The sequence below is a fragment of the Vanacampus margaritifer genome, chromosome 5 (genome assembly GCF_051991255.1).
Source record: "Vanacampus margaritifer isolate UIUO_Vmar chromosome 5, RoL_Vmar_1.0, whole genome shotgun sequence".
In the NCBI taxonomy this organism is placed as follows: domain Eukaryota; kingdom Metazoa; phylum Chordata; class Actinopteri; order Syngnathiformes; family Syngnathidae; genus Vanacampus; species Vanacampus margaritifer.
This window is the reverse complement of record NC_135436.1, coordinates 9989298-10005253: the sequence shown is the minus strand read 5'-3', so window position 1 is coordinate 10005253 and position 15956 is coordinate 9989298. Positions and strand designations below refer to the sequence as shown.

The 15956-nt window shown below is 38.2% G+C and overlaps 1 protein-coding gene across 1 annotated transcript in view; it reads left to right on the top strand.

Annotated features, from left to right (window-relative positions):
- Nucleotides 1-520, top strand: part of alp3 (alkaline phosphatase 3) — a 78731-nt gene extending 78211 nt beyond the window's left edge. Inside the window, exon 11 of the mRNA XM_077566005.1 lies at nt 16-520. Coding sequence (XP_077422131.1) covers nt 16-335 — 320 coding nt within the window. The 3' untranslated portion in view covers nt 336-520. The remainder of the gene's footprint in view (nt 1-15) is intronic.
- The last annotated feature ends 15436 nt before the right edge of the window (nt 521-15956 follow it).

The window sequence follows — 15956 nt, the reverse complement described above, 5'->3', positions numbered from 1 at the left end:
TATTTGTTTCCACAGAAACGAAAGAATACGTCCAGCTGTCAGCAGTGCCCACAGACTCAGCCACCCACAGTGGAGAGGATGTGGCCGTGCTGGCCCGTGGACCCATGGCCCACCTCTTCCATGGCGTCCATGAGCAAAATTACATCGCCCACGCCATGGCTTATGCTACTTGCGTGGGGGCAGACTTGAGGCACTGTCGGGGGCAAACCACACCAGCTCTGGTTCACACCACCTTCAGCAACGATAATAACAGTGCTGGTGGAGCCCGAAGCTCAACCGCATTGATCAGTGGCCTCCTCGGCGCGGCACTGCTGGCCCTTAATGTGCTGATGTAACAATGATGTCGCTTCAAGTGCCACATTGTGAGGGAAGGGTCATGGAAGTGGAGTGTGGGGGGAAATAAGGAACACTTGTGGTCTGTCCTGCACTGAATGGTGTAATTACTACCAATAAAGTATTTGTTAAAGATTTTTTTCTTTTTTTGCCAAGCCATTGACCACTTTTTAAAAGTATGGAATATGCCAATTGGCTCCTCTGTAGAAAACGTTTGGGTCTCGCTTTCTTTAACAATTGTTAAATAAAACTGAAGTAAGCATTGGCCTCTGGATCTTATTTCTTTCTTTTTCAATGATCATCAAGAATGTGCATTATTATCTTGCCACGAGCAGGCTTTGATAAAAGGCACATTAGAAGATGAATGGAACAAGAAGGTGGTCCACTACATGCAGGGCAGTAGCTGTAGCTTTGATGACATTACCACCGGCAGAACGTTAATAATGCGAAATATTTAAAGACCGGCTATTTTTATCTTTGGGAGACAGATTATGGTAATTATTGTGGACATCTGCTAGGGTTCAGAGTTTATTAAACCTGATTTCGATTTGCCTTGCTCTCATTTAGAGAAGAGCCGCAGGCCATCATTTTGCTCCGTATGATGGGTGTGCTCTCATATTTGGCTCACAATCAAGACTTACAGATCTTTTAGCAGACCAAGGCTTCACAAGAATAGACTGAAAAATTGTACAATTTTGCCTCAACTTACCTATTTTTGGCCACATGCTTGCCATGAACAAGGCCAATTAATCTTAGACATATTTCTTAATACACAATACGCAATGTGAATATGAGAAAAGCATACACACATCTGGAATTTCTCTGAAACTTCTCACCACTTTCATGAAAATTAGGTTACAATCTACAGTTTCCATTCAAGCATAATCAATCCCCAATCATAACCATCCTAACGACTCTGTTTATGCTTCTTTCAGAAGCAAGAACACGCCTGTCCTGTGATGAATTTAAAGGGAAAGACAAGAGCCACTTTCATTGGTCAGGAAGCAAGTCCCGTGTTCAGCCCCACAAGAGCGCAAATACTTTTTTCTAACTGCACACATCTATGTAATTGCCAAAAGAAAGAAAACTCCACCCGTGCGCACTGTTAGACCACACTTTGCACTACACTTGCGCTGTGCATGAACATACTATTTTCGTGTGTTTGTGCTAATACTAATTTGAATTGTACTGCCCTCTGATGGAGAAAGTGGTATTTGCGCTTGTTTTTTGACCCTCGAGTGCTACCGTAGTGCATTGTACTCCAAGCAATGCTCCGACACGGCTACACAGCTAATCCAGAGTATTGAAGCCTATAGTGCTTAATTTTGGCTCCAGAGAATATCTGTCTGTAAGTATATTATTTTTACTTGTGTTGACTTGCACAAGGTTATTGAATTGAATGTTTTAATTGTGTTTTAAGTTCCAATGTGACAAAGGTTCATAGGCGCTAGTTAGCGTAGCATTTCGATGGTAGCGCCCATGTAAACTATCATTATGCTAACAGATCATTTTAGTAAATGATACAAATCTGTATTATTTAAAACTTTAAATAACATGATTGTAATGTATCCTTATGTTTTGTATATTACAGTTTTACAGGTTCATCCAGTGAATTGCCAAAACAGAAAGAGGTTTCCTGGTCTTTATTGGAGAAGCTGTTAGCGATCTGTACAGCTATTTCCTAAACACTAGTGAAGAATACTAATACTAGTTTCATTTTCGTCACATTTCGTGAGCACTATTTTGAAAATATTGCTCAACACTTCAGATTGGTTAATAATTTGCTCTCATTTGCTGTTAAAGTTAAAGCTTTAACTGGAGAGTTAAAGCTTTAAAGCTGTAACTTTTGACAGCACTAAAACTGAAATTTGCCAAGTTGTTGACTTCATTAGGCTTTTGTGAGAAGTCAAAAATGTTGCATTTACTCGAGACTGCCACCTCTGACCTAAAGCCTAACTGCAGCCTCTGTGTCAAGCTCATGCATGGTGCGTGTGCAAGTACGTGCGCTCGCTCGAGTAAAATATATATATATATTTTTTTGGTTTTGTTGGCATCTGAGCTAGAGTTTGGGCTCGGCAACAAGCTGGCCTCTTCTTGTATTGTTTTTTGCAGTTTCCATCCCAATTGTGTCATACGCTAGCTAACACAACAACTATGTACATGTCTGCAGGGATGAGCACTGCGTGACCCCTTACCACCCCCAAGAACTGGCGTGTTCACCCCGAACACACTACACTGAAGGGAAGATAAAAGCTGATAGGTGCAGTCGCAGTTAAAAAGCCAGGGCTCTTTGTACTCATCGAGGTGCAATGGTGAAGCAGGATAGAATACTTTTTGTGAAAACATGATAGCTAATCGATCAAATGCTGTGTAACTAATAAATCGACTGACCAAGTGACCAGTATTAAGTAGCTTTATTTTAAAATAGACACCACATACTTAACTGCGAGGCCAAAGAACCTTGTGATTTTTATCCCTAGCCAATCGTCAAATAAAATGTATGTAATAACAACATAATTACAGTTAATTAAATTCAATAATAAGAGTACATCATCCTGATATGCCATTTTCATAAATGCAAGCAAAGAAGGTAAACATACTCTACTTGTTCTCCTCCAGTGTCTGTGTGCTTACATACAGTATAGGAAGCCCTGGAGTGGCCTCACATCTCCTCATGCCCCACAAGGCTGTGACTCTTCAACTGGTCACCTGCAGCCTGTTAAAGCATCATCTGCTTTGTTTTGTTCTGCAGATGTTTCTCATCTTTACTCACTGGACTTTAGAGATTTTGCAAGGCATTAATAAAGATCTTTAATTCTGCGTTCTGAGCCCTAATGATGACAAAAAACTAGCACCAAGAAATATACATGTAGTACAGCATTCATTTGCAAACTGATTTGAATTTGACATGTGCCTCTAATAATTAGTGTCTATACTCTCTGTAAATATGACATTCTAATTGTGTGATTATAATAAGAAGACAACAATGCAGTCAGTAGTAGGCTTTTCTAATCCTATTGCTCTCACTTCCTTTCTTCCATACAACCATTCGGTGGCACCACAGCACCAGACACTGAATGGCTGCAATTTGAAAACCTTATGAAATATTGAAGGTGCACTGCGGGAGAACTTCGTAGAGCCAATCACAATCTCTTGCATAGATTTACACACACTCAATCTCTTCAACCTTTACTTTCTCACAATGCACTTATATTTTAAGTGCACTGGGTTAGGGAGAAATAAAAAAATAAAAAAAATAAAATAAGGGTCTTTGTGCAGGGCCGGAGCCAAACAATATTCAGTGCGGTGGCCAGGGTGAGACTAGAGGTGTTTTTGTTCACTTAGCACTACATTGTTTACTTTTTTTTTTTTTCTTCTTTTTTTTCTGTTCAGGAGAGCTCAGTATTGTTCATTCGATTTGACATCATCATTGCTCTCCTTTTTTTTTAAAAAATCCAACAAATCAATTAAAAAATTTTTAATTAATGTTTTTTTTTTTTTAAATACATATACATATATATATACACATATACACACATATATATATATATATATATATATATATATATATATATATATATATATATATATATATATATATATATACCCTTTTTTTTTGTATGTGGGTGAGTATGTGTATGTGCGTGTGTGTGTGTGTGTGCGTGCGTGCGTGCGAGCGTGTGTGTATTCATCAGTTCACCTAAAGCCCATTAAAAAAAAATCCCATACTAATAATATAATATAATAATAAATTGCCAGATGCAGAAACATCAATGTAAGTTATCACGATGTAGTGGCTCTCGCTAACAGATAGAATTAAGTAACCGGAATTAGGTTAAAAAATTCTATATACGTAGACCATGTTTCTATAAATTTTGATATTTGGTTTTTATTTGAGGCAGATATTTTTTCCATTAAAATGTGATTTATGAGGAGGTTAGACCATTGGTCGATATTCAGAGTTTGTTTATTTTTCCAGTTAACAAGAATTGTTTTTTTTGTGATAGTAAGGGCTACAAGTGTAGATTGAAATTGTTTATGTGGTAAGTCAGTTGTTGTTAGGTCACCTAGCAAACACAAGTTTGGAGATAAAGGTATCCTACAGTCCAAAATAGCGGAAAGTTTTTCTAAGACTTTAGTCCAGAAATACATAACCGGAGTGCATAACCATAAAGCATGAACATAAGTGTCTGTAGTGTTTTGTAAGCATTGGAGACAAATGTCGGAGTCTGAGAGTCCCATTTTCTTCATCATATATTGAGTAATGTATGTTCTGTGAATAATTTTATATTGGATAAGTTGTAAATTTGTGTGTTTTGTCATTTTAAATGCGTTTTCACAAACTTGAATCCAAAAGTCAGGTTCCGGTGCTATAGACAAGTCTGTCTCCCATTTCGAGATGGGTAAAGACATTTTATCAGTATATGAAAGTATCTTATATATTTTTGAAAGTTTTTTTGTTGTTGTCGGAGAAAGCTTGTTAATATCTTTAGCTAAAACAGGCGGTTGGAGCGTACCCCGACGTGTTGGAATTTTTTTCTTTATCATATTTTTAACTTGTAGATAATGTAAAAAATTTCCGTTTTCTATATTGTATTTTTGGAGCAAGGATGTATATGATATAAACATATTATCTGAGAAGAGATGGTGGAGATGTGTAATTCCTTTCTGCTCCCACACAGCTAAATGAAACGGTTGGTTGTTAAGTTGAAAGTCGGGGTTATGCCATAGGGGAGAAAGTCCACAGGGCTCCACTTGGGCTTTTGTCAATTCTAGTGCCTTCCACCAGGCAGTCATGGTGGCGGAAATCATTGGGTTTTTAAAACAATTATGGCGCTTAATTGATGTTGTAATAAAGAGTAAATCTCGAAGTCTGAGGTTATTACAATCCTTCTGTTCTAGTTCCAACCAACAGTTAGTGTCTCTGTTGGGTTGTGCCCATAGAACGATATATTGTAGCTGGTTAGCTATATAGTAGTACATAAAATTTGGTGCCTCTAGACCGCCTTTGGATTTGCTTTTCTGAAGAGTAGATAGACTAATCTTTGCTTTTTTTTTATTCCAGTAAAATTTTGTTACGGCTGAGTCCAACAACTGGAACCATTTAGCCGTAGGTTTAAATGGAATCATTGAGAAAAAATAGTTTATTTTAGGTAAAACTTTCATTTTAATGGTGGCTATTCGTCCTATTAGAGAAATAGGAAGATTATTCCAGCGCTCCAAGTCACTATAAATGTTATCCAGAAGTGGAGAAAAGTTTAAATGAATTAAATCAGTTAATTTAGGTGAGATTTTTATGCCTAAGTATTTTAAATTACCTATAGGAAATGAGTAGTGTGGGTCCTGGCTTGCAGGGTTCCATGAATTTTCTGTAATAGGTAGAAGTGTTGATTTTGTCCAGTTAATAGAATAATCTGATAACTGTGAGAATTTAGTTATTAAATTAAATACTTCCCCTAGCGAAGTAGCCGGCTTTTCTAAATAAAGTAAGATGTCATCGGCATATAGATTAATTTTATGTTCTGTTACCCCAGAGTGAATTCCTTGAATCCTTCTTTCCTGGCGTATGGCTAATGCAAGTGGCTCAATAAATATTGCAAATAATAAAGGGGATAGTGGGCATCCCTGTCTTGTGCCTCTCTGTAAAGTAAAGCTCTGAGATATAATCCCATTAGTAGTAACTGTAACTTTTGGAGAATCATATAATACTGATACCCAGTGGATAAATGATTTCCCAAAGCCAAATTTATTTAAAACAGCAAAGAGGAAGGACCAGTTAACTTTGTCGAAAGCTTTTTCTGCATCCAATGATATAATAACTGCCTTTTTATCATGCCGCTGTGACATGCTAATAAGGTTAAAGAGTCTCCTAATATTATTAGTAGAGTGCCGATCTTTAATAAAGCCTGTTTGGTCGCTATGAATAATTGTCGAGATTACTGTTTCTAGTCTAGATGTGAAAGCCTTAGTGATAATTTTAATATCAGTATTAATTAGTGAAATCGGACGTTAACTTGATGGAAGGGTGGGGTCTTTTTCTGGCTTTAATAAAAGTTTAATTGCTGCTGTATTCATGTGTGGGCGTATGTAACCCTTAGTTTTAATTTCTGTTACTACTCTTAAGAATAGTGGAGCAAGCATTAACCAGAAGTGCTTAAAAAATATAGCCGGATAACCATCCGGGCCAGGTGCTTTGCCATTAGGCATACTATCTAGAGCACTGTACAACTCGTTTATAGTAAGTGGCGCATCTAACATGTCTTTATATTCAGTAGTTAACTGAGGTATGTTTAAGCTACTGAGGAATGCCTCAATATGCTTAGGGTTAGGCTTGTTAGTTTCTAAGTATAGGTTACGATAATAGTTATAAAAAATGTGATTAATTTCTTCTGGTGATTGTGTGCATTCACCAGTTGTCCCTTTAATCGCCGTTATAAGAGACTTTTCCCGATTGCGTTGAAGTTGGTTTGCAAGAAATTTACCTGATTTGTTATTATATTCAAAGTTGTTATATCTCAATTGTTGTATTATAAATTCTGTCTTTTTAGCTAGCATATCGTCTAACTGTATTTTTGTATTTTGTAAGTCAGTCCATATTTGGTTATTTGGGTTTATTGCGTACTCATCCGTCAGTTGTTTAATTTTATCTTCCAAGTCTTTTTCTGATTTTTGATCCTGTTTCTTTTTATAAGATGAATATGATATCATTTTACCTCTAATTACTGCTTTCCCAGTTTCCCAGAGAAGAGATGGCGATAGGTCTGGAGAGTCATTTATTTCCAAAAAGTCTGCCCATTCTTTTCTTATAATTTTGTCAAACTCTGCGTCGTTTAGCAGTGAGATGTTAAACCGCCATGTCGGTGGTGGTTTAAAGGTATAATCAACTTGTAGGGAAAGGGAGACTGGTGCATGGTCGCTAATAATAATAGGATGTATTTTTGTAACAGTTTTATCAGCAATAGAGTTATTTGTAAGAAAATAATCAATTCTTGAAAAAGACCGGTGCACAGCGGAAAAGAAGGTAAATTCCTTCTTATTTGGGTTTTTAAGTCTCCAGCTGTCGACGAGGCCAAAGTCATCCATATATTCCCCTATTACTTTAGTAGATTGTAATCGTCTACATGTTGTATTATTAGAACGGTCAATTAATGGATTTAAGACTGTGTTAAAGTCTCCTCCAATAATAATAGTAGAGTTCGCTGCTAAATCAAACAGCTGAGAGAAAAATTCATGGAAAAAGGCCGGATCATCATTATTAGGGGCATATAAATTACCAAGTGTATATATTTTATTAAATATAGTCACCTGACTAATAATGTATCGGCCCTCTGGGTCTGTTATTGTATTATTTAAAGTAAAGAGTAAATTCTTATGTATGAGTATACAGACTCCTCTTTGTCTACTATTATAAGGGGCAGAGTACGCTTGGCTAAAACTCTTATCAATAAGTAATTTTTCTTCAGATTTTTGTAGGTGGGTTTCTTGTAGGAGGCAAATATCTGCTTTTAATTTTAAGAGATGGTCTAAAGTTTTTATTCTTTTTGCTTCTGAGCGAGCGCCACAAACATTCCAGGAAACCAGAACTAATTTATGCATACAAACAATATAGACTCAGTCCTGTGTATATATCTGCATAGGCCATTTGTCAGTATTAGTATGTTATAGGATAGAATCAAAGTGGTTAGGTGGTTTATGTAATTTGTGTAAAATATGAGGTAACGAGTAAGTAAATATAACAGTGAAAAAACAGGTAGGGAGGTAAAAGTAAAGGAAGTTAACGGGGGATTAAACATAAAAATACACCAATAACTGGTAACCTAAGCGAGATTTTTGTTTAAATATACTTTAGATATAGTTATGTATTTAATAATATATTTATAATATCGCCTAAACATAATGAGTATTCATATTTAAGGTTTTATAACCACATATACAGTATATGTATACATCTAATGATCAAACAAAGTTTAGTTCCACCAATGCCATTTAGAACAGCCAGGGAGTGGAGTTGGGGTGCCGGAATAGTTGGCCATCGATGTATAGTTTATCGACGACCATCGCAGTCCGTTTACCCTCCTGCCTATTTTGTTTCATTATAGGAAACAGTACCTTTCGCCGCTCATTAATCTCTCTCGGGAATTGGTCGTTCATTCCAAATGAGGTCCCTTTAAGCTCCCGTCCTTTACTTTTAACAAATTATTTCTGTTTAAAATGCTCAAACTTGGCGATAATAGGACGGGGTCTGTTGCCCCTAGGGGCTCCAAGCCGATGTACCTGGTGAAAAGAGATGTTATTTACCGACTCCTGAGGAATTTTTAACGACGTCGTCATAAATTTTTTTTATCTCAACCTCTGGATTGTCAGAGGTATTCTCGGATATTCCTGAGAATATTAAATTCTCCTGCATGCTACGGGATTGAATATCCAGAACAGTTTCTTTTAGCGTTTTATTTTCCTTTTTAACGGTTTCTAACTCGGCTGAAACGGTCACGAGTGTAGAGTGTAACTCGGCATTGTCTCGTTGGAGCTCACTTACTTGTTGGCTGAAGAATTCCATACTTACTTTCAATTCTTTGACGTCCTCGCTGATTAGGGAGAGGACCTCTAATTTTTTATTTATGGACTCCAGCATACTGACCGAAACCTCCGTAGTGGCTAGGTTCTCCGTGTCCGTCGCTGAATCATTTTTCCTCTTTTTCGAAGGTTTTCTCGACAGTTTCTCGACGGAAGGATTCTCCATCGCGCAGCTGTAAAAATATGCGTCGATGAAGCGTTCGAGGTCCTCCACGTTGGGTGGTATTCCAAATCTGTCGGATGAAAAAGAGAGGGTGAAAAAAAGAAAGGCAAGATATATGATGGTTAAATTTGGATTAGTTTAGTATAATAGAGCTAATTCTATCTTAGCAGCAGGGCGCCGCCATGTTGAGGTTTCCCGGTCTCGCTGTAGGTCTCGCGATAGTCACAGCATCTCGCGCCGCATTCGCAGATTCTGGGCTGTAGCACTACATTGTTTACAATACAGGCAGTAGTGTAATTTTGTCTCTGTTTCTGGCACAAGTTTACTATGTAGTGTACCCCAACCTTCTGTATTCTGATATTTATATGTAATTTTATTGGCTTATCAGAGATCACAGACTCATTAACGGCTCATTAACAAATAATGTATACATATTAAAATTACAATATACAAAACCCCCGCAAGCGTGACGAGAAGTCAAATTCATAGCTTGTTAGGCACTGACTTTATGATCAGATTCACAAATTCACAGTACAAGCAAACCAAAGCAGGGTGTTTGCCATAAAACGTGCCATACCATCAAAACCCGTTAGATCGAAAGCAGCTGGATGGTTCTGATTGTTTTAGATGACATTTTGCCTCACATCCCAGCAAGATCAGATTTATCTCCAGGATTTGTCTCCATATTTCCCATTTCAATTGATCAGAAATGTTCAGGCACATCTTCCATCTTTGACTTTCATTTGGACCAACATTTTATTCACGACCGCACTAATAATTTGGACTGCCATGATTCAAGTCTGCACATGCACAGTAAAACTGTGTCTGTTGGAGAGAAAGGGGTAACTTGGGGACAGTCAAAAATGATTATGAAAGATTAAGCATTTTTGATTCAAGGAATTTTATTGTCATTAGCATTTCAAACGCAGTTTTAATATAAAACACACTCTCACATGATATGGCACAAAATATGATACTGAGGTCCCAGGTTAGCCAAGTAAATCCCAAGAATTGTGAAAATAAATAAATAAATAAGACAAGAGAGATACTTATTCTGCTTGATGCTTGAATGGGTACAAAGATCAAAATGCAGCAAGGTGTGGATGTAGTAATAAGAAAGGAAAAGGCTGGATTTGCACATAGTTATAAGGTCTGCATACTTGTAAGAAAGATTGAAAGGAAGAAAGAAACATCGAAAGAAAGAAAGATCAAAAGAAAGATCGAAAGATCAAAAGTTCAAAGGAAAGAAAAATCAAAAGAAAGATAAAAACAGAAAGAAAGATCAAAAGAAAGAAACATCTTAAAAAAGAAAGAACAAAAGAAAGATCAAAAGAAAGACCGAAAGATCTAAAGAAAAATCAAAAGATCGAAATAAAGAAAGAAAAATCAAAAGAACGAAATAAAGAAAGAAAAAGAAAGATCAAAAGAAAAAAGAAAAGAAAGATCAAAAGAAAAAAGAAAAGAAAAATCAAAAGAAAACTCAAAAGAAAAATCAAAAGAAAAATCAAAAGAAAAATCAAAAGAAAAATCAAAAGAAAGAAAGATCGAAAGAAAGAAAGAAAGAATAGGCAGTGGGTGGAGGTGGCTGGCAAACTTTATCTTGACAAACATGATGGGCATACTATCATAAAACTCGAAAAAAGAAAGAATGAGACAAAAAACAACAACAAAGACAATGGTTTCAGTCCAGGCCACCCTTCAGGTCTGCCCCCGTCTATGCGTGTAATTGTGCACAATGGCGCTCTTTCAATGAATAAAGCGTTTATATTCGCCCACACCTTTTCCCTTGGTGGCTATAAGGCATCTTTCTCTTGCCCATTATAAAGATGCTAAAGTTAAGTCTCCTGGCATTTGGAAATTAAATTCTGGATGCAACTGCCACCATAACACAGTAACAAACTCCTCGAGAACATTTTCAAACAACACTACAAGATATCACAAATGTATCTGTAGAGATCGCATAACACTCTAATGGGAAACGCCTCATTAATATCAGTGGAATAGTATAGAGTATACTGTTATAAGTGCTGAAAGGTGAAATAGGCCCGCCGTGCCCTGAGAACCCATACAAGCCTTCATTTTATATTTCGGAAGCATTGCAATTATTCTCTTTTGGGATGAATTTAACAGAACCCTCAACAAAGCCCCTGGATTGGCTCTTTGGCACCAGATAATGGGCACTGTGGAGGAGCAGCACTGCTCGGCTATCTTTAGCGTCATGGTGGGCGTGAAGAAGGCAACAGAGAGACGCAGGGAGAATGAAGATGCTTCCGAGTCGGCTACAATGGACCTCACAATAGGCTCCTTTGCTGACTTTCGTTCACCATCACATAAGATGAACAGTTGGATGTGTGGAACATGCATGCAGATTATTTTAGAAACACTAGCGTATGCCTTGATTTACAAGTGCCCCAATTTACAAGTTTTTCAAGTTAGCTGGTACTATAATGATGCTGTATGAGAGAAAAGTTGCGTTGTAGCGAGCTTCGGGTACGCCGCCTCTCGAGTGAAGTAAAATTTAAAAAAAATGCTAGCCATTCTGCAAAAAGTTTGAGTAGCTTTCCAAGATGGAGTGAATTAGTGACTGGAATAGATTAACGACATTTCAATTCATTTCAATTAATTAGCATTTGTGAACTAAGAACACTAATTGTCGAGGCTTTTGGAATTCTATCCTAGACTTGCTTGATGTACAACATGAGTTGCTCAACAGTCCAGTCTTAATTATCGTATTTGACTTTAATCAGCACATCATGGACAATCACACCATTTGAACTGAGAACAATCCAGATGGTCCTTTTCCTCTTTGGCCCATTGGACAGAGCATCCTTCATTTCCCAAAACTATTTGAAATGTGGACTCGTCAGACCACAACATGCGTTCCTATAAGGCTTTTGCTTTACATGGTCGAGTACGATGTTCGATGCACAGCGTTCACAAAACGTCCCATACACGGCTGTCTCCACATTGCGTGTGGCTCTTCTTCCCTTTAGAATGCAAAGCTCCCTCCCCTAGGCCATGTACACAAAATAGCGAACGCTGCCATCCGCTGGTTGGCATTAGTAATTACTTCTTTCTAGAAGACCACACCTTTTCCCTCAACTATTAAACAATAACAAAATATGGCCACCCTCTGAGCATAGACTGCACTATAAATTAACACAAAATACCTGTGGGAACAATATAATTCTAAATATCATACTTTTGAATATAGTTGTATACCACATTTGATTCAGATGTGTTGGACAGGGAAACTGTCATGTTTCTATTCTGTGGGGTTTTTGTTTGTTTTTGGGGTGCTGTGCTTGTCTTTTGTCTGTGGTTAGTGTTTTTATGTGTTCCTAGTCACTCCACTTCTCTCGTTATGTCTAACCACGTCCACCTGTGTGTGTTTTCCAATCCCCGTGTGGTCAACCAATCAGTGCTCTCACCCAATGGGGTACCGCAAGATATACATCAGCACACTTAATTAATATTCATGAGTCCAGTCATACTAGACGGATGTAAACAGTCTACTAGCGAGATGTCTACAGCGCTAAATCTACTAATTCTGTCCGAGAACAATATCCCTGGTGGCAAATTAACTGCTATAGATGTCGAAGAATATACTAATGTTCAGTTGAAGAGATGGCTTGAGTGTAGAGGGGTGAAAAAGATGGGGGGAAGAGCCGACTTGATCCAGAAGTAACGTGTTTTTTTTTCTCCCCCTCAAAACATCGTCCTACGCAACTGACATTCTCCAGTTTTAATACGCTATCCTTCCTTTACCATTATATGCCCTGTCTGTCATGTCTGGTTGTCTTACGTCTTTGATAGTTGTTGTGGGTACATTTTTCTTGCCTTTGTGTGTGTTGAACTTTTACTAGTTCAATTGAGGAACTGTTGACATTTAAAATTTTCAATTTATATTTTTACTGTTTTCTAATTTACTTATAAGTATATAGATGCCATATAATTATGTGTAGTTAAATGAATAACACTGTGGTAATGTTTTTGTGAAATATATTGGAATCTCTCACTCCCTTCCATCTCTTGAGATAAGAATGTGTATGTTTTAAAAGTGGTCAAGTTCTCATGTCATTAGTCATTTGGTCGTAAAAACTGAAGGTCCAAGGTCAAAGCCTGTCTACATAATTTCTCCGAGGCTGGTGGGGAGCTAAGATAATCGTATCAGTATCATCATGTCTGCTTATTAAGAACACTAATTCTTTGTCAAGTCTAAGGGCGGGAGTATTCTTTTTTCAAGTATAAAGCAACTGTATGTTTTCATATTCGTCACACTGGTAGCTTAACACCACCTTCGAATGTAAGCTATTCTCCTGTGTCTTTAAGAGCTCTTAAATAAACTCCTTAAAGGAACTTTTTCATACGATCTCAATTCTGCAATTTATTTGAACACGCAAAAGATTACACTTAATAAAGTAATCAAATAATGCCTTCAGTGTGTAGCGATTCTACTCGGAAATTCTTGGGCACAACTAACAAAACTCGCTATACCTAAATTCTTTCAATTATTATATCCTTTATTCAGAAAAGGCCCTACAGACAAAATGTTCATACATGTCACAGCTGCACAAAAGGCAAAAAAATAAAAAATCAGGCGGTAAGCAAGACAGGTCCGAACAACATTGGCAACGCCATTTTAGCATTTTTACACGGCATTCATTATTGTCGCCCAGCAGTCGGGGTTGTGCCAAACGGCAAACAAAAATAAATAAACAACAATAAAGACAATCGCTTACCTCTTCGGGACGGCGGTGGCTGGCAAAAGCAGGATTGTCATCGTAGGAGCATGCATGCATGGCCCCCAAACAAAATGTTTACTACATATGAAGGGGAAAGTCTTCACTTCGCTGGCGTTAAACTGTTCTGTTAGATGTCCGCACAAGTTGATCCACATTCACATTTATCCCTCTGAAGTTTGGGCTTTGGGAAACGAATAAAAAATACATCCTTCATATGTGTAGTAGTGTCTGGAGTCGTTTCTGCAACTTCCATAACAGCAGTGTTTACTCGACATGTTTTTCCCCCCGGATATAAACGATAACAAAAAAGGCCTACAGTACTAGCCTAGGTCGTCAACGAGCCGGCTTCATTTTTTACCTCCTTCCGGTTCAAGCTGCTGAAGTCAGGTTGTCTTGCGGTCTGAAAATAGCATTTGTGAGGTACCACATTGTGTCTTCCCCAGGTGTGTCTTGTCAAGCAATTAGCAGGGATGTATTTAGGCCCCGTCCACACAAAAGCCCGTTTCAATGTATCCTCACAAGTTTCTTACTGTCCACACAATGGCGCGGTTTCGGAGCTTGAAACCGATCACTTTTGAAACCGGGCTCCAGAGTAGAAAGATTTAAAAACGCGCCCCGTACCCGTTCGTCTGGAAAACCATATGCAGGATACTCCTCCATTGATGGTCGCAGTTCGATGACGACACATTTTCACAGATTGATGACGTATGTGGCAATTCTCACATGACTGCGTCAGTCTGTCAACAACAATGGCGGATAGCCATGTCATAGTCGATTTGCCTCCTTAGCTTGCTTATGCAGCAAAATATTTTTCTTCTTTATTCACACGTTCACCAAGCGGTGTTGTACTTGAATCACACGCCATTGTCACTTCTCCTGTGTTCGTCATTTTCATGTTGTTTTGATACATGCAAAGCCCTGTTTGTTCTGTAGATTGCAATAAAGTTAGGGGGAAAAAGTGTTGGTCTTCTTTGCTGATTGTTCTTCTATGCTTTCCATTAACTCCCTGTGGCTGCGCTACAGCACCACTCCAGACTTGTTATATACATTACAGCCGTTAAACGTTCTCAGCGCCTTCTTTTGGACACACGCAAGTCTTGAAATGCTTCTGTGTGTCCTAGATTTGTTTGAGGAACGAAGCTTCCGTCTGGACGGGGTCTTAGTTTGTGGGGTTTGTTCAGTCCGTGTGGGTGCATTATTGGTGTTACATGGGGCATGCTATGTGTCTCGTCTGGTAGTCCAGACTTCTTGTAAACTTAACCACATCTTGTTAGCTTAGCCACGTCTTGAAACCGCAGCCAAGCCACAGCTACAGCCACAGCCACATCCAAGTCCCAGCCCTAGCCCCAGCCATCCAAGTCATAGTCATAGCACAGCCAGTCAAGCCGTCTCCCAATTCCCTGCTCAGTGCTCACCTTATGATTGCCATTCAATAAACTCACCACGCTACTCTTTCCCTCTGTCTTATCGCTGTGCTTGCTTCCGTTTGGGTCCATAAACCCTCACACCCCCACTTTGTGACAGAAACATCCAAAATATGCTATAGATAGGTGCTCTCAAGGACCGGAGTTGACCCCTGCTGTTGATGATGAAATCCCTAAATTCCTCGCAATTGTTGAGAACCTTTGTTTTTAAACTGTTTGACTATTTGAATGCGCAGTTGTTCACAAAGAGGTCACCCTCACCCTCTCTTTGCTTGTGAGCACGGAGCCTTTCATCGATGTTTCAAATGACACTCACCTGTTTCCGGATATCCTTTTCCCCTGTGGAATGTTCCAAACAAGTGTTTTCAGATGATTTTTCAACTTTCCCAGTCTTTTGTTGCTCCTGTCTCAGTTTTTTTTGAATGTGTTGCAGGCATCAAATGCAAAATGAGAAAATTCTTGCAAAAAAAATGTAACTGTTATCATTTTGGACATTCAATATATTGTCTTTGTAGTGTGGCTGAAATGCCACGTGATGATGATGATTTGCAAATCATCGTATTCTGTTTTTATTCGTTTTAAACGAACTTTGGAATTTGAGTTTTGTACAAGTAAATTGAGTCACTAGCTTCTTAAGGGATTAAATTAAACTCATAAATCAACAACATTGCACAACCTCAAAATGTACGGCAGATGAGGAGAAATGCAATGCCACTA